The sequence below is a fragment of the Oxyura jamaicensis genome, chromosome 1 (genome assembly GCF_011077185.1).
Source record: "Oxyura jamaicensis isolate SHBP4307 breed ruddy duck chromosome 1, BPBGC_Ojam_1.0, whole genome shotgun sequence".
NCBI classification, from domain to species: domain Eukaryota; kingdom Metazoa; phylum Chordata; class Aves; order Anseriformes; family Anatidae; genus Oxyura; species Oxyura jamaicensis.
In genome coordinates, this window is record NC_048893.1 from 63,439,981 (window position 1) to 63,462,417 (window position 22,437).

The following is a 22,437-nucleotide window of genomic DNA, read 5'->3' on the forward strand; positions in this document are numbered from 1 at the left end:
CTCATATTACAATATACTTTACTGGACGCAGTTCTAGACCACGATTCAGAAGATAAATTCTTTCCTGGCATTGTCTCCCACCACTCGCTTGTTCTCTTTCTCTCTGTCTCAAATTCTGTAATCGTAAAATGAGCTGAAGTTTTTGTGAAGTGTAAGATCTGCTTGGGAAAAGTGCTACATAAGTGCTAGGTAGTATTATTACACAATGTCCTAAAACCGTGTTGTTACAGTGGTATAATGGTGATTCTGATACCTCATTTTGAATTTGTTCCCAAAATTGTGTTAGATTTGTGTTTAACTTGATTTATTAATAATTTTATTTTTCTTTCCAAGATCCTATTCCTTCACAAAAAAAAAGGAAAATAACCCATGTGTTAAATATTTCAAGGAGCTGCCATTCCAGCATACTGAACAAAGCTCTTCAGACAGCTCTCTTCCTTTTCGTTGTCATTGTTTGTTTTCCGAAGGGTTATTTCTTCCTCCATAAAAATCTACAAATTAATTGTGTGGTGTATCTGTATAATATCTGTTATAGTTCTTTCATATGTGTAAAATCACTGTGAAAGAATGTGCCTTGCCTTAGAGACATTCACTGTGCAAAATTTGAAGGCAGCTACATGAAATAATCTTACTTTATTTAAACATTATCGCTTGGCCTGACTGAGAGATAAGATGCCAGATTTGTTTTGTCATACTGTAACAGTCAGGACTCCTCACTCCCACTTTCCAGATGGGCTAAACTTGTAGCAGTAAGAACCCTGGTGCGATGCACTCCAATAAGATGATGTAACTAATTAATCCTTACAAGGGTAGCACTTTGAATACAGTTGTCCTGGTTAATCACAGGACCTGCCTTCCATCCCTGCTTTTCTGGAGCCCTGTTTATGTGGGCGTCATTGTTAATTATGAAACTGAAAGACTTCTCTGCCATCAAGCTCAGGCAAGGAGGCACAAGGAGGGTGCATGGACTGACAGCTGTTCACACAAGTACAGTTCAAAATCAAAATGTTTGATATACCTATCAAACATTTATCTATTCTTTTCAAGCCTTTTCAAGCCTTTTGACTGTGACAACTGAATAATGGAAAGCCTTTTGCAGTGACTTTCTTATTTCAGTGTAAGTAACAATCCCATTTCTTTGGAGTGACCAACTTAAGAGATAGTGATATCAACCTTGGTATTTTGTTATATGATTAATGTTCTGTCATCCCAGTTTGGAAACCATTCCTTTCCACCTTTCTCTCTTATTCTGTTCCTGTACTGGCATGCAATCTTTTAGCCAGTAAGTAGAGTATTGTTAGACTGGGATGGGCCAGCCTGAGAAGAATACTATCCTTAAAAAGGCATTAAGTTCTGCTCCCAGTACTTTCCCTGTTTCTGGGAACAGTTCTTTTGCTAGCTTGGTTTTTTTAGCTATACTATTTTGCTATCTTAATAACTATTTTATATTGGAAGAATATATTCTCTGTCCAAGAATGTTTTATCTGCCAGCACAAAAGAACTGATCTTGATACACTGTTAGTCTTCTTTCTGATCCCAGAAAGATAAGACTAAGGTTTCCAGATGGAATTTTGTAATCTGCAGTTCTGGGATGAATTAAGCACTCACAACAGAGGTGTAACTGGATTGTATCACTGTCTTCCTATTATTCTTACAGATCAAAGAAGAACACAAATAGATACTTATATTCTAAAACATTCAAAACAGATGGCTGGTTTCTTTTTGTAGAGATTTGAGCTTTTCAGCAAAACAATTGCAAAGAGGCTATCATTCATATCTACCAAATCAGATTATTCCAGGTCTGTGTCTTATTTTCTTTTCTGATTTACAGCTCAATATGTTCTTCTACTCACAGCTTGTTCTTTGTAGCAAGTAAGAATTCTATACTCAAACATTTTTATTTATTTCTGGCCGCTTCCAGGAGAGTGTTGTTGCTTACAGACTTTTTTAATAGTCTGTACTATCTCCCAATTACTCGGTCATTTAGATTTCTTATAGCCTTCGTCCGCATGCCAGTGTGCAACCATGGAGGAAGCTTCTGCACACTGTGAGTACACTGCTGGTAGCATAAAGGAGAGTGAAGTTGAGCTCTGGCACTCATAGACAGGATAGAGACAGAAGTGGAGTAGCTGCAGCCAGCTGGGGCGTGCCAGTGCCTTTTAGTTGTAAGTTAGGAGAAAAGAAACGAGGGAGGATGAACAGCGTTAGAGTAGAGAAGGAATCAAGCCTAAACCTGCTTTCCAATTTATTAACTATGAAAACAAGCTTGAGAGAAATATGACTAAAATAAAAACTGATAAGGGCATGTAGCCAATCTAGACGCTGTATTTTCCTGGCCGGTGAAGTTTGTAATTACTGACAGAGATGCCAGGTTCCAACTCATAGTAGTCTCACCACAGGCAATCCAACTACATCTGTTAGTTTAATGCAACTTGTAGAGAAGAATTTATATAGATATTTATGTGTGTGTATTTATATTTATTAATGGAAATTTGCATTTGAATGGAGAGCAAATTATTCCACAAAGAAATCCTGATGACAGACAAGCCAGGCAGACTGTGGCTTCATGTGGCTTTGCTTTAAAAGTGTCATGTAGCAGGTAGAGAGCTGAAACAACTGAATGAAGACTCAGTGTTAGAGATGGACAAGACGAAGATTCATATCGCCCATGAACAGGGAGGTTATAGTTCATCTGAACAGGAAGAGCACTGATAGTGTTCTCTGGTAGACTACTTAAGAAATAACCTTCTGTTTTCCATTAACAATGTATCAGACAGCAGGGAGACGAAAGAATGCAGTCCCTGGTACATAAGCATTCACATGGACAGATTCTCCCAGTATATGTGATAAAATTTTCAGCTTTCAAACAAAAGCATTTTAGCTGGTGTTTCCTTTTATCTCTTGTAATAGGAAGAAGCAATAGACAAGCTAGAGTACAGCAAGGAATACATGTGCTTTCTTGTTCACTCTTATTAAGAGAATGAGTTCTAGAAAGTTTGAATGCATTAAAAATATAAGTAGGGTGTTGTTACTTATTCTCAAGCTGAGATACTCTTGTGGTGAAGGAACCTGAATAAAATGTATTCTGTGGAATCAAAACTTTCACTTCCTTAATTGCATCTTCAGAAGTTTGATCAAGAGGATGCTTTTTAAGTCCACAGTGTCATTGTACAAGCTGTAAGCACTTTGCTTGTTGAACCATTTTCATCATTTCACAGGAATAGCTTTTTTTTTTCTTGATGATATTCTAATTTTCAGTACCCTAAGTTTGACTACCCAGTTTCACAGATTTCTGTAATTGAATTAACTATTGAAAATTTTAACCTCATAACTATCACAGCTTATAGGAATGACATTCTCAAATGAAGTGGATATTGACGTATTAAAAAGCAGTGGATGTTAGGTTCTCTGTAGACCTTACGCTACTTTGTTCCACCTGCTTTTTGAAGAGTTAAGTTGCTGGGTTGATAGAATCCCAAGAGATTTTGAAAACAAAAGAAAACTTAGACAAATAAATACAACATTTGAGCTTGCATGTTCTGATCTCATCTTGCAATTAAGTCACAAATTTCTCTCCTTTGACTCAGCTAGGAAAGAGACATATGGACTGTTGCAGAAGAAAGAGATGCCATGTGTGCATAGTGCAATTAGTTATATTTAGTAGGTGAGGATTTCAGTGAATGCTCTTGCTTTTGAAAGCAAGGGACTGATGAAACAGGTAAAATTCAAGCTGGAGTTCCCATATGTAGAGAAACCCTTCAGCTCTGCTGAAGTACCCCATTGCTGAACTTTAGTATTTCCCAATGTGCCAGTTATAAGCTTCACACAGTCCTGCCAGTGTATTTCAGTTCTGATCTGTAGTAGTCCCTGCTATTCCACACATGGTTTCCCACAAAATTTTGCTCCATGGCCCATGTAAGCAAAAGTTGCCAGTGCCATGAAAAAGTACTTCTGGATTTGTTATGTAGAAAAATATTTTTGAACTATTTTTTTTCAGTGCTTTAGGAATCCTACCAACCCACTGCAATTATTTGATTCACCTACATTATGGCAAAAAGATTTCACTTAAATGAGAGAACTTACCAAAAAAACTACTTTCACTGTTCTGTGCTTTTTCTATTCTTCTGGTCTGGATTTTTCCCAAGATGAAGAGGGTGAACTCTGGAAATCATTAATCCATGGGATTTGTTCATGGTGTATAAAAATTTCAAAAAGAATTTGCTTTATAAAAATGACTTCCTAATTGATTCTGTCAGAAATGAACTGAGTAAGACAGCTCTGTCAAAATAGCCAGAATCTCTTTCACCTCCTCACGCATGTTGTTTTGTTTTGTTTTATGAGGAGAAAATGATGAAGGTTAGATTTAAATCCATTTTTGTCTGTAAAACAAATCTAAAGAAAACTGAGCCTGTCCTTGAGCCTTTGTATTGTGGTCTCTTGAAGAAACCAAGTGTCTCTGTACAGCAGTGAACTGAGCTGAACTGAACTGAGGTCAGGCAGAGTCTTTTTGAGAACTTTCTTCTGTTTCCATTTAAAATAATGAAGGGAAGACATCAGTGATAAATTGTTCTGAATTTGGGAAAGCTTTGCACTTTCTGAGCCAAATTCATGCCTCATAAAACTCCACTGCATTCAATGGTTGCACGATGATCATAGTTGAACCCTTGCATTTGTTGCCAAACAAACACAAATGGTTTGAGCAGGGAAAAGGCATAATTCAATTTGCCATGCAAATGCTTCCAGACTGTATCATTCTGTTTCTTAGTTTATTTCCATATCTCACAATACAAGAAATTTTGCTATATTGGCAAAAATTTCTTTTATGATAATATCTGTAACAAAACCCAGATACAGGAGACTTTTCTTTAGGCATCTGAGGGCCCACTATGATCCATTCCATCTTCTGTTGGATTTTTCAGGTCCTCCTTGGAATAATTTATTTCTAACAAATCAAGTCTCTATTTACTAAGACTTCAAACCCATCTTCTCCTGTGTAACGGTAGTTTGGGAAGTAAGTTTTGTTGGGCTGCATCTGTAAGCAACAAAGTCTGAAAACTGGAGCTGAAAATAATTTACTGTACTTGCATGATAAATGTGCTAGGTAGGAGATAAAGGTCTACCTGATTTAACTTAATTCTTTTCAAAGCCTATTTACTATATCCAGTCTAAAGTTTTGAAGGTGTCATCATTGTCATTGGTTTTGTGCCTTTGCGCAATCTACAAAGTACAGTCAAGGTCCACAGACCAGGCTAGCAAGCATTTCTCAAACCAGTTAATTCCTTGGAAACTTCCTGATTCCTTCTGTGCACACTTCTTTCAAACACTTTTGCAAATCCAGTTATATTTTGACCTCACTTTATTTACTTTGACCGTGAGATTATTTATCAGTTCCATTTTATTTTCTTCATTTTCTTCTTGATATAGCTGTTCTTCAGAGATTTTCTCAAATATTTATGGGTAAGTGGAGAAAAGTTTACTGAATTATTTGATTGCAAAATGATGACCATGTATCTGCATTATTCTGCCTTGTTGCATTCTGTAGTGAATACAAATAAATGTAACGTTAATGTTGCAAGCAGCATAGGCAAGCTAATGACAGCAGTCATGCCAATGCCAGGTGTATGCATAGCACTCTGTATTAGCACTGCTGTGTCAAGATGTTACTTTCCTGTTTTGTTTCTCCAGTGGATTCAGAGGTATGTTTCTGTAAGAAAAAAAGTTTACAGCTGTTGATCCATATGCATGGTTCTGAGGGGTAAGGAAGTTCTGTAAGCAACTAACTTTTTCTAGATCAACTGATGCAAATGGAAAAACAAACTCTTATGGGCACATAAAAGACTTCCTTCCACTCCAAATGGGGAGCTGCAGATTCATTGCAAAGTAGAAATTTAAAACATATTCTCTGAAATTAACTAACTAAAGTTAATTCGTTAGTTCTGGCAAAGAAAAGTGGTTGCTTCCTTTGGAGAAGAAGGGAATTCTAGCAGGGAGAAAGGTGACTGGGTCATTAGTCCTTTTGCCTGGAGAACCAGTAATTTAAAGCTGGTGGTTGTGGTGACTGCGTCCTATTACATGTTGATTAAAACCATACTTTACTCTGCAGACATTTATGGATAGATAGTCAATATCGCATTTGTCTCAGTTCGACAATGCTGCACTTATACCACCCATTCGCTGGCTTTCTTTCTCATATAACTACCTACGTGTTTTTGCATATTTACATTAGACAATGGTCAGACAAACTTTTAGACACATCAGTCTCTGTATCTAAGATGTATTCATCTTTCACAATAAACATGACTAAACATTTAGATAAGTCTTTCCAGCCAGATTCAGTTTCAAGTACCTTTTCTTATCTATGCAGCGCATATATGAATTTAAATGCAGGCCTTTATCATAAAATCTTTTAAATACAATTGCTTATATTTAAGCTGACAATTGTACAGCAACAGCAGAACTACAGTTGAAGAAAGCAGTATTAATTTTATTCTAAAGCATATTTTTGTCATAATGGCTTGCAGAGCTACAATTAGACTCACATTTGTCATGCTCAAAGGTTTTGTGTGTGTGTGTGTGTGAAATCTCAGAAAAGACTGAGCATGTTGTTTCCAAGTTGGATTTGTTTTGAAACACCTTCCTAAATGTCTGTATCTGTTGATAGAGGAGATGCTTTGGTTTTGTATCAGAGATTTGTTAGACATTTATGTCTCTACTTCAGCATTGTAGTGACTGCTTTTTTTAGTGAAATGAATTTTCACACATAGCTGGCTATTTGCAGTATTCAGAACTAGGTGGTACATTAAGCAGACTTCATTCCATGCTTTGATGAGGATGGTCCAAACGTATCAGTGCGACTAATGAAGATTGGCTGCTTTAGAAGAGATTCCCGGGCTTGGTCCGTCTATCCATTGTTTTCTTAGAAAGCTCTACAGCTCTGAGCTGAACATGGGAGCATGATGTGCTTTATGCATCCAGTACTGCCCTGCCTTTCCACTTAGCAAGTGCTCTTACACCCTCTTGAGATAAGGCAGTGGCAGCTCTGCTGCGTGGGAAGCACGGTGCCTTTTGCTAAGTGTCTAGTTCAAAGTAGATACGGCAGGAACGCAAATAGAAGGGCATTTCCTACTTGACTGGCAGGGTTTAATGGATCCCAAGTGAGAGAAATGATTGCTCTGTGAACAGCTTTGGGAGCGCTGCTAGTTAAGAACTTTCACACGCCTCACTTGGCCTATTTCCAGAAAGGGAAGAACGTGCTGCTCAAGGTAAGGGGGAAGGGTACAGAAAGAACATCCCCAAACAATCAAATTCAACTCTTACATAAAAGTCTTTCCATCACTACTTGTCAGATAGCTCTGCTTTCTCTTTATCACAAAGAACAGTCAGGATGGTTGGCAAGTCTGGGTCTTTACAGAGTGAAATTTGCACATCTGATGGATATTCGATAGAATGTGTTACCTGAAAGAGAATACAAGACACCTACTGTGTTGATTGGTCAGCTAGTTATTAGATATTGACGACTTATTTTCCACATTTTAATGAAACAGTATTTTTTCAGTGTGTGATCTTCCATCATTCTCCCCTCTGTGGAGAAACTGAATAGTAGGATAGGAAATGCATCAGTTAAATTAGAAATGTCACGTTTTTTTTTTACACCTGTATGGGCAGTGTGCTTTCAGATCATAATCCGCATGATCCGCATTATAAGAAATTGGGATAGGTAGTGTAAATTCACCAAGCAACCAAAGCTGATGGGTGTAATTGGTTAAAGACCATTATACATGGTGATGGAAGTGAAGTGTGACTGTGCTGATACTACTAATACATCCCTCCCTACTGCCCTGTACAAGAGAGCAGTATTCTGCCCTGCTGCAGTTTGCAGTCTTGACACACCAAACCATATTTTTATACGTGTACATATCTGTAAACAGATGTCACCCCAAGGCCACACATAGCGGTAAGGTTTATAACAAGGCACATGAGCTTACTCTCTCTGCAGGTTTCTTGTCTGTCCCTTCAGCCTGACTGCCGTTGGCTTGTCTTTGCTGCTGCCACCCTGATGTTCTGATGTCGGCTGTCGAGCGCAGCTGGCTCTCTGCAGGACAAGGAGTTTGACATTAGTTAGCTGCTTAGCCACCGCTCAGATCCTCTCACTCTACAGAAATTAATCCATGTAGAACAGTGTTAGAAACAAAATAAGTGAGCCCTGACAGCCTTATTAAAAGGGCTTGAAGCCAGGGTCTTTGTTGAAAGTGGTGCCAGCACCCTGTTTCTGTTGACTCAGAGATTATCTCACTCCTTATTCATTAGCGGGGTCAGAGGTGTCCTACTGAAAAGATATCCCCAGCCTGTTAGCAGAGAGCAGGTGCAGCCGCTGCCTGGGAACACGAAGACAAGTTGCCAGCACTGTAGCAAGGCTTTCCAGCTCTTGTAGCTGGTGCGCATCAGTGCTCATAGCTTCAACACCTCATTTTACGGAGCGGAGGCACAGCGCCTGGTTCTTCTTTAATTTTTGATCAGCTGCAAACCTTAGAGCCAAAGCTTTGTATACTGCACTTTGGAATATATGCCCATGAATACGTAGAACAGTATAAAACAGTTTGGGTGGGGACATAGTGAGGGTTTCCACATATGTATTTATCCACTTGAACTCTGCTTTTTGGTAAAGCAAATGAAAAATGGCTCTTCTGATAATTTTTGTGGGAACTGGATGATTCCAGGGTTTGCAATGAGCAGCTAAGTTTAGATTCAGATTAGGTAATGTATAATGAAATAAAGTAGTACTTATTAGAGTTCTTTGATTTTATTTTTTTAGTCTGTTGTACAGAATCTGGCTTGCAATAGTAATTGAAAGTCATCACCTTTTCAAAACTAATAGAAGACTTTCTGGTTAAGATACTTCTCTCTGGTTTCTACCGTAGAGAGATGTTCATCTTAGAAACCAGCAGCTTGACATCATTGGAAATTTCACTCTTTGGAACATGTTTAATGCATACTTATGTAACAGTGAAATGGTTGTTTGTAAAATGAGGTAGAATCTAAATTGCACTTGCTTTTGTTGTTGACAGGTACCTTTTATCCAAAATATATATATATTTTTAAAGAAGGGAGTTGAAATAGCTGAATGAGTGCTGCTGGATAATCAATAGACTTAATCCACTTACCTCACACTGTTTCATTTTTCACCCCGTATTATCATTATTTCATATATCAGTAAGATGGCTGTCATCTTTCTCTGCTCCTGAAGTCCTTCATTTCTTTCTGCCTCAGTGCTGGATGGTTATGGGACTATATGATAGGAATACTGTGGGGAGGGAGAGTGTTCAGGTTTCTTTCAGTATAAAGCTGAACAAGTATGTAACCTTGTCCTTGATCTTTTCCTTCATCATTGCTTGTATCTCAGACAGTTCTTGACTACTTCTGTTCTCTTATTTCAGACAATTCAGCCCCTCTTAGAACTCGATCAGAATCGCAGCAAGTTGAAGTTATACATTGGACATCTGACAGCCCTCTGCCATGACCGTGACCCCCTGATTCTGCGTGGACTCACCCCACCTGCTTCCTACCACCTGGATGATGACCGGACAGCTTGGGAGAAAGAGCTGCAGAAGATGACCCAGCAGCAGGTGAGTTTGTGGTCTGAAGATCTGAACCAAAGCCTGAAATGTTGATATAGGTCTTAGTGATGCACCACACCAAAAAGTGAAACCATTCCTTAAGTCATGAAAACAGGTAGCAAAGACCCACTGTTCAGTTGGAGGAAGGAGTCAATGCTTTTTGAAATTATTGCCTTTAATATTTATTGTGGAATTTTATTTGCTTTTTTTCCCTGTTTGAGGACATACATTTACACAAAAGGGAAATCTAACCGACTAACACAAGATACCATTTTTGCCATGTTAAACCTGTTAACAGATTTTAGCTGTACTTTATAACTTAGCATAGTCATAGGGATCTTAAATCTTTTTTAAAGGACATTAATCATTTATATTTTAATTGGCACATTTTTATAAGTCACACACTTTACATAAATATAAGCAATGTTACCATCTGCAATAGTATGTTCTATCAATACTTTTTTTTTTTTTTTTTTTTTGTATTACCACCTTGCCCAGATACCTGAATTGAGATTTGGACCCATTGTGCTAAGTGCAACACACCCATGCACATGTGAACACACACACATACATATACACAGAGTGATTTCAGAAATCCAACACTGTATTTCCAGGAGTTTTGGAATACAGTACTGAAAGGGTTTAATAACATAGCTTGTCTGATGAAGTCTCTACAGAGATTGTCAATCTAGCTATAATTCAGCTGCAGAAATAATCTTCCTTTCTCCCAACTCTAGTGATGTCTTGCCTTCCTTAATCCCTTCACTGGCAGTTTTTATCTCTTGTTTTCATACTATATAATCCATCATTCTCCACAACCCTTTTTTCTCATTCCTTCCTATTTCAACACTTTAATTTTTAATTTTACTCCTATATTACAAACACATTAGTTAAATGAATATAAGAAGTTTGTACCAGAAATAAATGTGACTAATTTTGCCTTTTGACCGTGACTTTGGATTATAATGCCAATTCTTTTACTAAATTATTCACTTCTGTGTATATGTATGTATATATTTATATACACACACCACACCCAGTATGTAGATGAAATAGTGCAAGGCCAATGTAATTAAAAGGGGATTTGCAGGTCAGTGAACACTATCTTGAGTATGACCTGAACACTTCAGCTCTGGTTTTCTTCTTCTGTGATGTTTAAGCATGTTTCCTTCAATTCAAGGCTGAATTTTTATTCAAAAGTTTGAGACAAACTAAATAACAGGAAGCCAACAGGAGCACGTCTAACAATTCGGAAGAAAGAAGAGCAGACCTCTAGAGATAAATATGCCTGTAACAGGACCTAGATGGTACAAGACAGTTGGTCTCTGTCTTTCTACCTGTCTTCATACATTTCCTAGATTCAACATGTGCTGTGTGCCTCACTCAATATCTACATTTGTCTCTATAGGCTTGGCACATTCCTTTTTCCAGGGGAGCCTGCTATCCCCTATGCACCAAGTCAGCATTTTTTTGCCTCTGGGATTCTGTACTCACTGATCCAGGATTAAAAGGTTTTCAGACTAATGCATGCCATCCTCATATATTAAAGAGGTACAGCTTCTACATTATAGATCAAAACATGAGGCACGTGATTTTGAATCACCATGTCTTTCAGATTGAAATGAATCAATGAATGTAAAACCAGTATGGGAGGCCATCTCTGACAACAAAAATAAAGGCTGTATGTGGGCAAAGTTTGGATACACCTGGAATTGGCTAGTCTATTATCTGTTACGGTCTTTGAATATAAGACCTATGTGGCTAGGTGATGTCTTCTGTTAGGTCTGTTAGGAATTAAACTCAATGATCCTTGTGGGTCCCTTCCAACTTGGGACATTCTATGATTCTATAATCAAGAGGCACAGGTGAAGAAAATGGAAAAGGCTTTCTTTGACAAGTCCTTCTGAATAAACAGTCTACCCAAAACAGCATCTGTTTTTTTCCAGTTCTGTGTACTGGTCTAAGAAAAGGTTATTTGAATTTTGCCAGTCTACTAGCAACATTTATGGGTTACCCAGTGAAGAAAGCATTTGAATGTAAATTGTGAGAAAATAAATTATCTAAGTTGTCCTTAGATTTTTCTGTTCTCTCCCATTATTGTCTTAGTTCTACATTACTATCCCCTCAATTGTTTAAAGTTACTATTCCATTTGTGATTGCCATGCATCATTAATATTTGCTAAAATAAAATGTAGCAGTCTTTCTGCTTTCCCATGCTCACTTAGATTGCATTTAGCAAGCCTATGTTGGAAAATACAAACTAATGATATATTTCAATTTACAAAACACATTTTTCATTTATGTCTGTGGAGCTTTTCTGTTTCAAACTGCAGAATTTCCTTTGTGTTTAAAGTATTCCCATGGGAGGGAGGGGTCAATTCTCCAGATTTACAGAAGTCCACAACAGAATACCCGTTTTGCATCTTTGGAATTTTAATGAGTTTTGTAAATTACTTCAAATCCAGTGCATTAAATTCTCTCCTGTCCCTTCTAATATGATCTTCTGTCGATAATGCTTCACAAGCTTCAGTGGGAAAAAATTAATCCTCTTGAATGTTAAGAAGTGTTACCATGGTTAGGGAGGATACATTTAACTGAAAACCAATGACACTTAAGAGTGATGCCAATGTATCCACTTCTCACCAATTAGATTATATAGTTTCTTTTTTTTTCCTTTTTAACAAATAGTTCAGAATTCATTTTCATGCTGTTGCTTTTAGAGCTGTGATTTCCCACTCCAGGAACTATTATTGGTGAAGGTTGGTCCTGCTGTGTTCCAATAGTCAATACTCTTTAGATTGATGAGTTTTGTAGTCAATACTCTTTAGATTTTTCATACCTGCTGGGCAGGCCTGTGTACAAATAGTAGGAGTTTTCTGTGGCTTCTTTTGGTAGGTAAAACCAGTGTATGAAGTAGGTGGAAGCTTTTCACTCTTGTAGCACATATGCAGTGACCCACGGAAACTAACGTACAAGTCATTGTTGGAAAAGCATCTGCCAGTATCAACACCATAGTTCAAAGGGGATTATGTTGCCACATAAATAATTTTGTGGATTCTCAAAGTTTGATTGGTACCTTGAATGTATAATAGTTTCTTTATGATACCATTGAGTTCAACTGTATTCCTTAGTGACTTCAATTGATTTTAATCAAAATCTGGGACCAGAATGCTATATAATTGTTTGAATTAACTTTGTTGGCATTTTTTCAAAGACATTTTCTAAAGCTGCATTACTGTAGTAAAATTTTGGTGCACTTTTAATGAAGTCCTGAAGGCAGTATTTTATGAGTATATGGTATCTCAAAAACTAATCTAAACTGGGTATACGAGACTAAGTTGTGGGCAGTAGGGAATCTACGGTGCTTCGAACCATGTCGTTAAGTTATTCATGTGGTGGAAAATATTACTCTGAGTCAGTTCTGACCTAATATCCCCAAACATTTTAGCCAGCACTGTTGCTGGAACTGTCCTCCTTCAACTAGTTCATGTCCTGTTCAACTTTTCTTATTAAAAAATTGGAGTTACCAGAAAGAAGGATGAATGTTCCAAATCTTGACACTGAGAAATAAAAATTCCATTCATTCATTATAAATAATTGCATTATCCTAGCAATTTCTATTAAATATAATATTTTCTTTCACTTTGCCCTAAACATATCATTATGTTAATATTCTTGGGCTCTGTAGAACTTCAGCTACGTTTCACATTTCAGATGGTTGCCTTGAAGTGAGGGATTTTGTTCCTATATGAAAGGAAATGACATTAAGAACATAATGATATGTTCCACATTTTTATTTATAGTTCAGTTTTTGTTTTTTTTCTTATCTTTACAAAAGGGAAGAATGGAAAAGAAACAGGAACTTGCTGAAAACCATCATTTAAATATGTTGTTGGTACTGTGCTGCACTGTGGCTGCAGGCAGCAGTGTGAGAAACTAAAAAGACAACCTAATACAACAACCAGATAGACAACAGTATTTATTCTGTCAGTAGCTTAACCAGTATAAAAAATGTTTCTCATCACTTCAAATCCAGCTGGAGGTTGTTCTGAGGGAAAAAAAAAAAAAAAAAAACTGTGTCAGAAAAGGACCTGGCTGATTAAAATAATTTTCTTACCCCTGCAAGTAGTAGGGAGTGGCATTTTGCTCCCTAGCTCCCAGCCATCAGTGGCTCTTCCCAGCCATGTCTGACATGTCCAGGCTTCATCCTGGCTATTTCTGCCCACCCCAAGGCACCATTTTTTCTGCACAATAGACCTCTTCCTGTTTCCCCAGAGGTGTTTCCAGCACCATTTGTATTGTCATTTGGGCATCAACAGCAGCCTGTAAGAGTTGGGCAGGCTTATTTCCATGAGATACTCTCTCGGGGGACACCTGAGATGGAAGGCAGTCTCACAACACTACTAACCCAGTGTTGTACTCATAGCTTTGGCCATGAGTTGAGAGAGAGAGGCACTTTTGAAAAACTTCATTGTCATAGAAGAGCCCTTGTAGTGAAGCAAGATTATCTCTTCTCTCTGTGTACAAGCTTCAGCCAAAGCACAGACTGTCTAGGGATTCCTAGTTACTAATCCTCTCCTGAGAAACTGGGAATTTCTCTTCTCGGCTGCTCAAAATAGAGGAAGGAAAAAGGTAATAATGTGACTTCACTGTATCAGTCAAAACCTGCTGCATCAGCTAACTAGTCATGGCTTAGTTCCAAGGAGCAGCATAATTTACATCGTACGTGACTCACATTTCACTCTCATCAGAGTTAATGTTAAGCTTTTTGTACAGAAGGACACCAGACTGCATATACGTAGCTTTAAAAATCAATTTTAAAACAGCATATATGCCTGCTAAATTTTTCAAGTATTAAACACACATTTTGTTATACAAACAATATCGTAAGTGGGATAAACTTAACTCTAAATTACAAATAGCTATTTTATAAACTTCCTGTATACTTCTTTGTTCAGAGTCCTCTTGCGTTCCTACTTCTGTATCATCTATGAGAAATTACTTATTTAGTTTCTCTAAAGAAATTACTCTGTGGTTTTGCATTGAGTAATTCCAAGTTACTACATTACTTCAGAGTTTATCCTGTGTTCCTTTTTGGACTGCTCTTCCATTAGCTTGTTATCTCCCCCACCTGATTTATGTCATTTATTTTTAATTTGTAATCCTATGGGAATGCATAATGTATGTTAAAGTTAAACAGCCCACTTCTGGTCTCTGTTAGAAATTAGAAGTAATAATTGCAACAATTGATATAGTGCTTTAAGTGCAAACGTATTTGCTGAGGTTAGCTGGGAAAATAATGGATACAGGAACGCTCTAAAATTATTACATTATGTAGCATTTTGAGCCTTTATATTAAATTAATGTTTTGGGTGAGGATAAGAACTTGGAATCAGTGTCATAATTCTTAAACACTGATTGAAGTTACAAACACTATCCATAAGTCGATTCTGATATAACAGTGTCCGTTTTCATTTGTGCATGGAATTAGTATAATTAATGTTAATTAAGATACATGCTATCAGTCAATAACTCTAATTATTCATACTTTGGAAAGAGATCTAAAGGGAAAAGCATTGCTTTCAGGATAAGGTCAAGTGTTCGGTGGGGCAAGTGCCTAAAATGTTGTGTGGTCTCATTTCAAGCAGTTCCTACAAGCAGATGGAGTGTCAGCCTCTGAGCTATTACCACATTTGTTTAAGGACAACTCACCTCTCCATGCGTTTTGTTATTAGTAACAGGTTCCGCTACTCAGATGCTGTGGTCCTCAAGGAGTTTTTCTGTAGCCTCCACTGGCATGAGACATCGCCAGGGGTTGTGGTTTTCTTGCGTAGAGAGACAGCTGGGGAGGTCTGTGGGGTGTCCTTCATGCATGAAGGTAACCACACGCAGGAGCAGCTGCGTCCTTGTGTTGCTTGTTGGCCTCACTGGGTTGTACAAAAACAAAATATTCCACAGAATTTTCTTTCTTGGAATATCTGTCAGAAATTTCCGAGCTAACGGGATTCTCCATCACTTCTTAATAAACAAAGTCCTGAACTTCCTCTTAAAGAGGAATAAGTAATGTGAAATGAGTAGGAAGAGCTCAAGCTCTGATCCTAAAATAAATGGATGCATGTAACTTAATTTCATTTAACAACCTGCTGCTTTGTCCTCTCCTCTGTGTTTAGCACTGGGGAGGTACAAAACCATAACTGGACCCTCGACCCTGCCTTCTGACCTTATAGAAGTTGTAACAAAGGACTTAAAAGAGAGATTTTTTTCAGATTTGTTGTGTAGATAGGTGAGTTTCCCTGTCATGTGATTGCTGCTATCAGTCACTGCCTTGAATAAACCCGCAGAGTCCCCGTGAAGCCCTGCAGCCCCATTCACCAGCAGAGGAGGGAAGGGGCGAGGTGTAGGTGCAGAATGAAGCGGGGATTACAGACTAATTGCAGTGCCTAGTCATCTTGCTTCACGAGAGTAAGCTGACATATAAGGTAATGTTTAACAACCGAAACCAGGGGAAGTTGCTGCCTAACTGCTTTTCACCATCCCAGTAAGATGCCAAATTGTGAGTCGCTATAGATGAGGGCAGTGGGGTTCACCTGTACCAGGTACATGCAGTACAACAGTGCCTTGCCCTCACCAGTAGCCCTGTGACACGGGCAAATATTACTTTGTTACCTGCAAGGACAGGATTCACAGTCAAACTTCTCCAGCCAAATACAAAGTATAACTTACAAATACTTATTTCATTCCTTCTTCCCAGTTATTTATTTTGAAATTTCATAAACTACCAAAGAAATAATATTTCGGCTATTTGCAAAGCTTAGAGATGCTCAGAAATGCAGGATAAATCACGTGTACAAAGTTTTTCAAATGTATGCCTCAGAAGCACTCAACAAATTTTTAAGGATGTTTTTCTCAAAATAGGTGGTGAAATCTATTCAAGTGTGTTTAGGTATATTTAAAACATATTTTTTAAGTTTACATTATTCTAAAAAGACAAGCCAGAATGCTTACCTCAAAATCTCATTTTAATTTTTAAATGATTATTTTTAAAATATTTTGATAAAAGATAAAATAAAACATTTCCAGATAGAGAAGAAAATATATTTAAGGGTCTAAATTAGGGGAGAAAAACAAACAAACAAACAAACAAACACCTTTTTGATATACATTTGAAAAAAAATGTTTGGCAGACTGGGATTTCTATATTCCTAACCCATTCTTTGAGCCATTGTATAAGTCTAATACAGTTGAGAAATAAAGGGTAGTGTATAATTGGCTTTCATTACTCCAAACATATATATTTAGACTGGTGTGTCTGGGAAGACGCAAAAGCTGTTGACATTTGCCTAGGAACATTGTAGTTTAACTTATTTTCAGACAAAGCAAAGGCTAAGATAAATCAGTTGAATTTCTTTTTGTTGCTTACTGCTGTTATTTTAAGCTCTAACGCTATTTTTCAGAGTAGCCATAGTCTGATACAAAAGCACCTGAACTTTGGGGAAAATGTGATTACAGATCCCAACATTGTAGCTTTATAGAAGCCCTGCAGTTAATTTGCCTTTGTGCGTCTCTACAAGCGATTCCTTTCCTACTTTCAGCTTTGCTGTCCATAGCCAGAACTTGTCCGCATGAGATACAATTTTTTTTTTTGCCTTTTTTTATCAGTGTTTGTGCAGAATTATTAAGATGAAAATAATGCGTTGCAGAGGGAATATCCTCCGTATAAATAAATATAGAAGGTTTTTAGCTTAATGTTGCCTTGCATACATGATAGGGTAAGCAAAGGCCCCTGAGGCTCTGCAGAGCAGCACTGTGGTTCACCTAGTACACGGGTAAAATCATGGCATTGTATTTCTTAACTATGAATTTATTTTCCCTCTGAATTACAATTAATCATATCTTTTGGAATATCTTGAACCAGAGAAGCACAAATGCAAGGTAATTTCATGGTGAATATATTTATTTATTTTCACTAATGGAGTTTAACTATAAATGGCAAAGTATTCCTATCACAACTTCCTCTAAACCCAGGAAGGCAGCAGTGGTGAAAAGTGTCTGAATCTGCTGCAGGTTATCTGCAAGCTTACATTCCCCTGAGACACCGAAGGTCCCTTCTGTTTTTCTGTCCCTAGATAAAGCATAAATGCTATGAAGCACTTCGGGAGTCCTTGCTATCCCTTTCTTCCCAAATCGTCTATTTTTACTTGTCATCAACTAGGCAAATATATCTGGCCCTCTCTTTTTTTTTGTCATTTCTGTGAGGCAAGTGTATGAGTCTTATCATATCCCGAGCTGAAAATGCCAACTGAAAAACTATGTTAACACGTTTATTTTCATAGAAAAATGGCATGGCACTGGTTACGTTTGCATTCACAACAAGAAAACCTAGGTAACCAGGAGAAGAGCTGATAGTAATAATTTTAAAGAAATTCTCTAAATTTTGGATTGCCAAACATCTAGGTGAATCAAGTTATACCACGGATGTTCCCCATTAAGAAGCTTGCCTGAATGAGGAGTGACGTATGCTGGTCACAGCTGTTTCTGAGAGGAATGATGTAAACAGAGATGACATAGATGATACAGAAATGCTGTAACCAGCCACACAGTCAATTAAGATGACTTTGTTTAAGTAGAAATCTCATTATTAAACCTAGATGTTCTGAAGCTAGCAAACTTGATGCAAGGCTATCACTGCTATTTATTTCAAAGATGTTGCATCACAGACATCTGCCAGACAGCTGCACTGACTTTCTGTCTATGCTGATTTACAGAGTACTATTGCTTGCCTTCAACGTTCAGAGCAGTCTCCTCTTGATGGCCCAAAACTTACTTTTTGAGAATATTTTCTTCATCTGGTTAAGTTTGTTACTTTTGTTTGATTGCATTTGATTTATTTCAGCTTTGGTGGGGGCTTATGTTGTTGGGCTTCTTTTGTTTTTACAAGAAATATTTGTATTGTGCATACTTTCACATAAATGAATTAATTGTGCAGCAAGAAACTGAGAAGTCACTGACTTTGCCGTACTCCTTGGCTGAGGACAACAGCCAACAGGATTCCCCCTTGCCCACCAACCTCCTTTCTCTTCTGAAGGTTAATCTCACTGAGGTACTTTTAAGTTCTGTTGATGTTTTACATTTCTTTGACCTTTCCTGGAGTTTCCCGTGGAAGATTTGGCTGGCGTACCTGGAGGACAGAAGGTGGTGGAGCATGGCCCGTGAGGAGCGTGGGCTGTGCTTTCCCTGCTAACACTGCCCTCTCCTGGTCCTCCTCTGGTGACTCGAGAGCCCGGAACAGGCTCCTGCAAGGGGACGGATAAAGAAAAGGAGAATGACATCATTTGCTTCTTCTCCCATTGCCTTCTGTGTTCCCTGGCCTCCACGACCTTCCACCCTTCTGATGACTGGCACTGAAATCTTTGCTCTGGCCCCAGAAGCCAACGAAGCTGTGCCTCAGAGTCCCGTACTGAAACCAGCCCCATGAATTTCCCAGAAGTAGGTGGTTTGCAGGCTGCTGTTTCTGGGGCCACGTGAGCTGCTGGCGTTTCACTAGGCTGAGCAACCAGAGACGTAGCTCCTCAGACTGTGTCTCCTGGCTTCTCGCGTGCAGCACCACTCCTGGCGGGCTGTGCCAGCTCTTTCAATCCTGCTTGCTGAGTGGACCTCTCCTAGGCTTAGCCACCCATTGCAGGTTTCCAACTAATAACTCTGCCAGGCTGCTGGAACCAGGCTAATCGCAGAACCACAGTGTGCCGTTCCCGAGCCGTGATGGGTTCCTGCTGGGTTCCCTCCCTGCTCCCCCGAGAGCCCTCACAGAGCCCCGCGTGCTCCCCTCCCGCTCGTTTCCCCCCTTCCCCAGCTCATGTCATTCCGCAGAGCAGGATCGGGTTGCTTTTGCATTGTGATTCTTGGCATAAGCCCCTCTCAGATTCATATAGCTGTGCTGTGAGTACGGCAGCCAGTAGGAACAAGGCACATAAGAGCACATTAAACTAACATTCAGCACGCAAAGCCCAAATAATTTACTATATGCTACCCTGCCTAGTAAAGGGAGTAGTGGAGCTGGCCTGCCCTTTTAATTTCCTTTCTCTCACTTTTGTCTATAGAAGCGTATACTATAGCTTCCCTAAAAAGCACTTGTATTTATTCTGTAGTCATTCTTAGGCCGTTTGGTTATATGCAGTATTTCTTCCAGTAACACTGTAGCAATCTTAAGCTTTCCTTGATACCATCACTAAGCAGAGACATGCTGTCCTATCTGAACAGAAATTTAGCTGTAGGAATATAACATTTCCCCCTGCATTGTGCTCTCACTGACACAAACCAATGTGTTGTCCTGCCGCCTGACCATTGTTCCTCGTTAAGACGTACAGCAGTCAGTGTTACACAAGTACAAAATACGCTGGTGAGCAGGTATCCCTTCACCGATGAGAAATTCCAGTGTGACATTCTTTCCGTGTCACATACGAACACTGTAGAGTTCCAATAAAAATACTAATAACTTAAGAATAAGAAGTGTTACAGGGCAGAAGGGTAATATTATAAACTCAAAATATCAGATTTAAAAGACGGTTCAAACCAGATAAGCCAATCACTACGGCTGCTCAAAACAACAAAGACCTTTAAATGCAAAAGCTTGCAATGAACTTCAGAGCCCAATCAAAGTACATGTACCTGCTACAAATATGCTTGTCTTGTATTTATGGAGAATTAATTAGAAGAAATAATACCACTGATAAAACAGAGCAGTTTTTTTGCTTTGTGGTATTTGAAAAAGCTGTATGCTTGAAAGCTTATCCAATCTATTTAATGATATCGTCTGGTCTAGTAAGAGATGCTGCGTCTCCTTGCTCTGTTAGACCTTCAGACCATTGTGACTACAGTAATCCCTTAATGCTTGCACAAATTACAGCCTTACTTGGGATTCTTCTGCATAGTTCACAGGCCAGCATGGGCTTTATCAATTGCTGGTCAGATAAACAGGTTACTGAAGGCAGATGTTTCCTGCTCTTTGCTAAGGCTGCGGGCCCCTAATTCTGGCAGTGCCATTAGATTCAGAGCTAAAAACTATGTTCACATAAACTCCAGCGCATTGTGTGCTGCAGTTTGTAACACCACTTGTTGGACAAACAGTTTGTAGATGATACAAAGAGCAAGTAAGATAAAGTTTTGAAGTTTCATGTCTCATTCTGAGCCAACTACTCTGAACAAAGAATAATCCAATAGGAAGTTTACAGTTAGTAAACAACAAACATGTATGCTCCACCACAGTTCTGTATGGTAACCTTATGACCCAGTTAGGAAGCACAGTATCTGAAAGTGATTATTTCCACAGACGAATTAGAATTCTGGTTGTCGCAGGGTGCATTTCGTATAGTTATGTAACATTTCTACTGATGTCATATAGGAAGTAATTCCTAGGTAATTGCATCCTGTTATTCATGAATAAAAGTCAAACTATTTAATATACTAGCAAAATACTGTATTTTTTCTGGAATACAGTTGCTTTCAGAAAAAAACATTCTACAAGGGAAGGTTTTCTAATATTTATCATAAAACAATCTATCTGGGAGTAGGTAAGCCACTTGGTTTTCCCATGTTGACATGGCCTTAACTGGGAAGGTCACAAATCTGGTCCCGCAGGCTGGAAAAGTGACATAAAGAGAGGGGAACTTGCCCCATGTCTGCAGGCTGATGAGGGAGCCACCAAGGGACAGCGTCAATCCTGGAAGTGCCCAGCATGGAGCACTCTGCTGCCTTTCTGAAGCTGGCATTTTGGCTTAGAGCTGAGCCTGCTGGGCAGGACTTGTTATACAGTGAAGACGTTTAATAGCAGAGAATGATCATGGCTCTGTGTGTTTCTTGCAGCTTCGTGACGAGTTAGAAAAGGGCGAGAAGGAAAGCGCGGAGCTGCAGGAGTTTGCCAATGCCATCTTACAGCAGATAGCGGATCACTGCCCTGACATCCTGGAGCAAGTCGTCAATGCACTTGAGGAGTCATCATGACCTCGGCCACTGGCCCCGCTGGAGCAGCACACCAGTGGCCAAGCCCAGTCAGTCCAAGGAGCCATGAGAGGAGTGTGAAAGACAGAAAATGGAATAGAAACTTCTGGTGCACCTTTTACAAGGAAAACAAAAGAAAAAACAAACAACAACAAAAAAACACCAAACTCTAAAAACTACATGCTCTCTAGGTTCTTCCAGTCTGTGATTAATCAATCATGCTTGTGTTCAGCTTCTCACTGCCTTTCTACTTTAGCACCCAATTCCCCACTGACTTTGTTGATGGTATTGTGACTTTTGGATGCAGCTAAGCAGAGCTCTTCCAAGTCTCCTGAGCAAAGAAGAGGGGATCCAATGAATGCAAGCAGCTCTAGTGCTCCATGAGGTTGCAGAAGGGTAGCCTTTGCCTTTCATTCATTTATTGCTTCTTTTTTCTTTTTTTTTTTTTTTTTCATAAAATCTGAAAGCCTCAATTTCATAGTGCTAAAACCTAAACCTGAGTGTGCTCTGGTTATGGCTCACAATTGGCCAGTATCAGCTAGCTAGCTCAGGTCTCACTGCCTGTCTGTATTTCTTATGTTCTTAAATAACAGAGAGAGGAGAGCAAAAGAAAGTTTCCCTATATGGTCCTGTTAGTCACTTCGTCTAGCAGCTGGGAAGCAAGGTAGGCATACTGGTACTTTCTGTTTACTTAACTTTGATTTTTATTGTTCACTGATTTGACTTTGAAATGCTGAGTGGGGCATATTTTCAGATAACTGTTTTCATCTGTCAGCTTTTCAGTTTTTTTTGTTTTGTTTTGTTTTGTTTTGTTTTGTTTTGTTTTGTT

The 22,437-nt window shown here is 38.7% G+C and overlaps 1 protein-coding gene across 12 annotated transcripts in view; it reads left to right on the top strand.

Moving 5' to 3' along the window:
* The window catches only part of ERC1 (ELKS/RAB6-interacting/CAST family member 1), a 294,248-nt gene extending 272,498 nt beyond the window's left edge, over positions 1 to 21,750 (top strand). For 8 of the 12 annotated variants that reach the window (XM_035345700.1, XM_035345691.1, XM_035345735.1 and 5 more), the window contains 2 exons: positions 9,435 to 9,623; positions 21,474 to 21,750. In XM_035345700.1, the coding sequence (XP_035201591.1) occupies positions 9,435 to 9,623; positions 21,474 to 21,611 (327 nt within the window). In that variant the 3' untranslated portion in view covers positions 21,612 to 21,750. Of the gene's footprint in view, positions 1 to 9,434; positions 9,624 to 21,473 lie in introns of those variants that run through there. The other 4 variants (XM_035345753.1, XM_035345768.1, XM_035345761.1 and 1 more) reach the window with 1 other exon arrangement.
* The last annotated feature ends 687 nt before the right edge of the window (positions 21,751 to 22,437 follow it).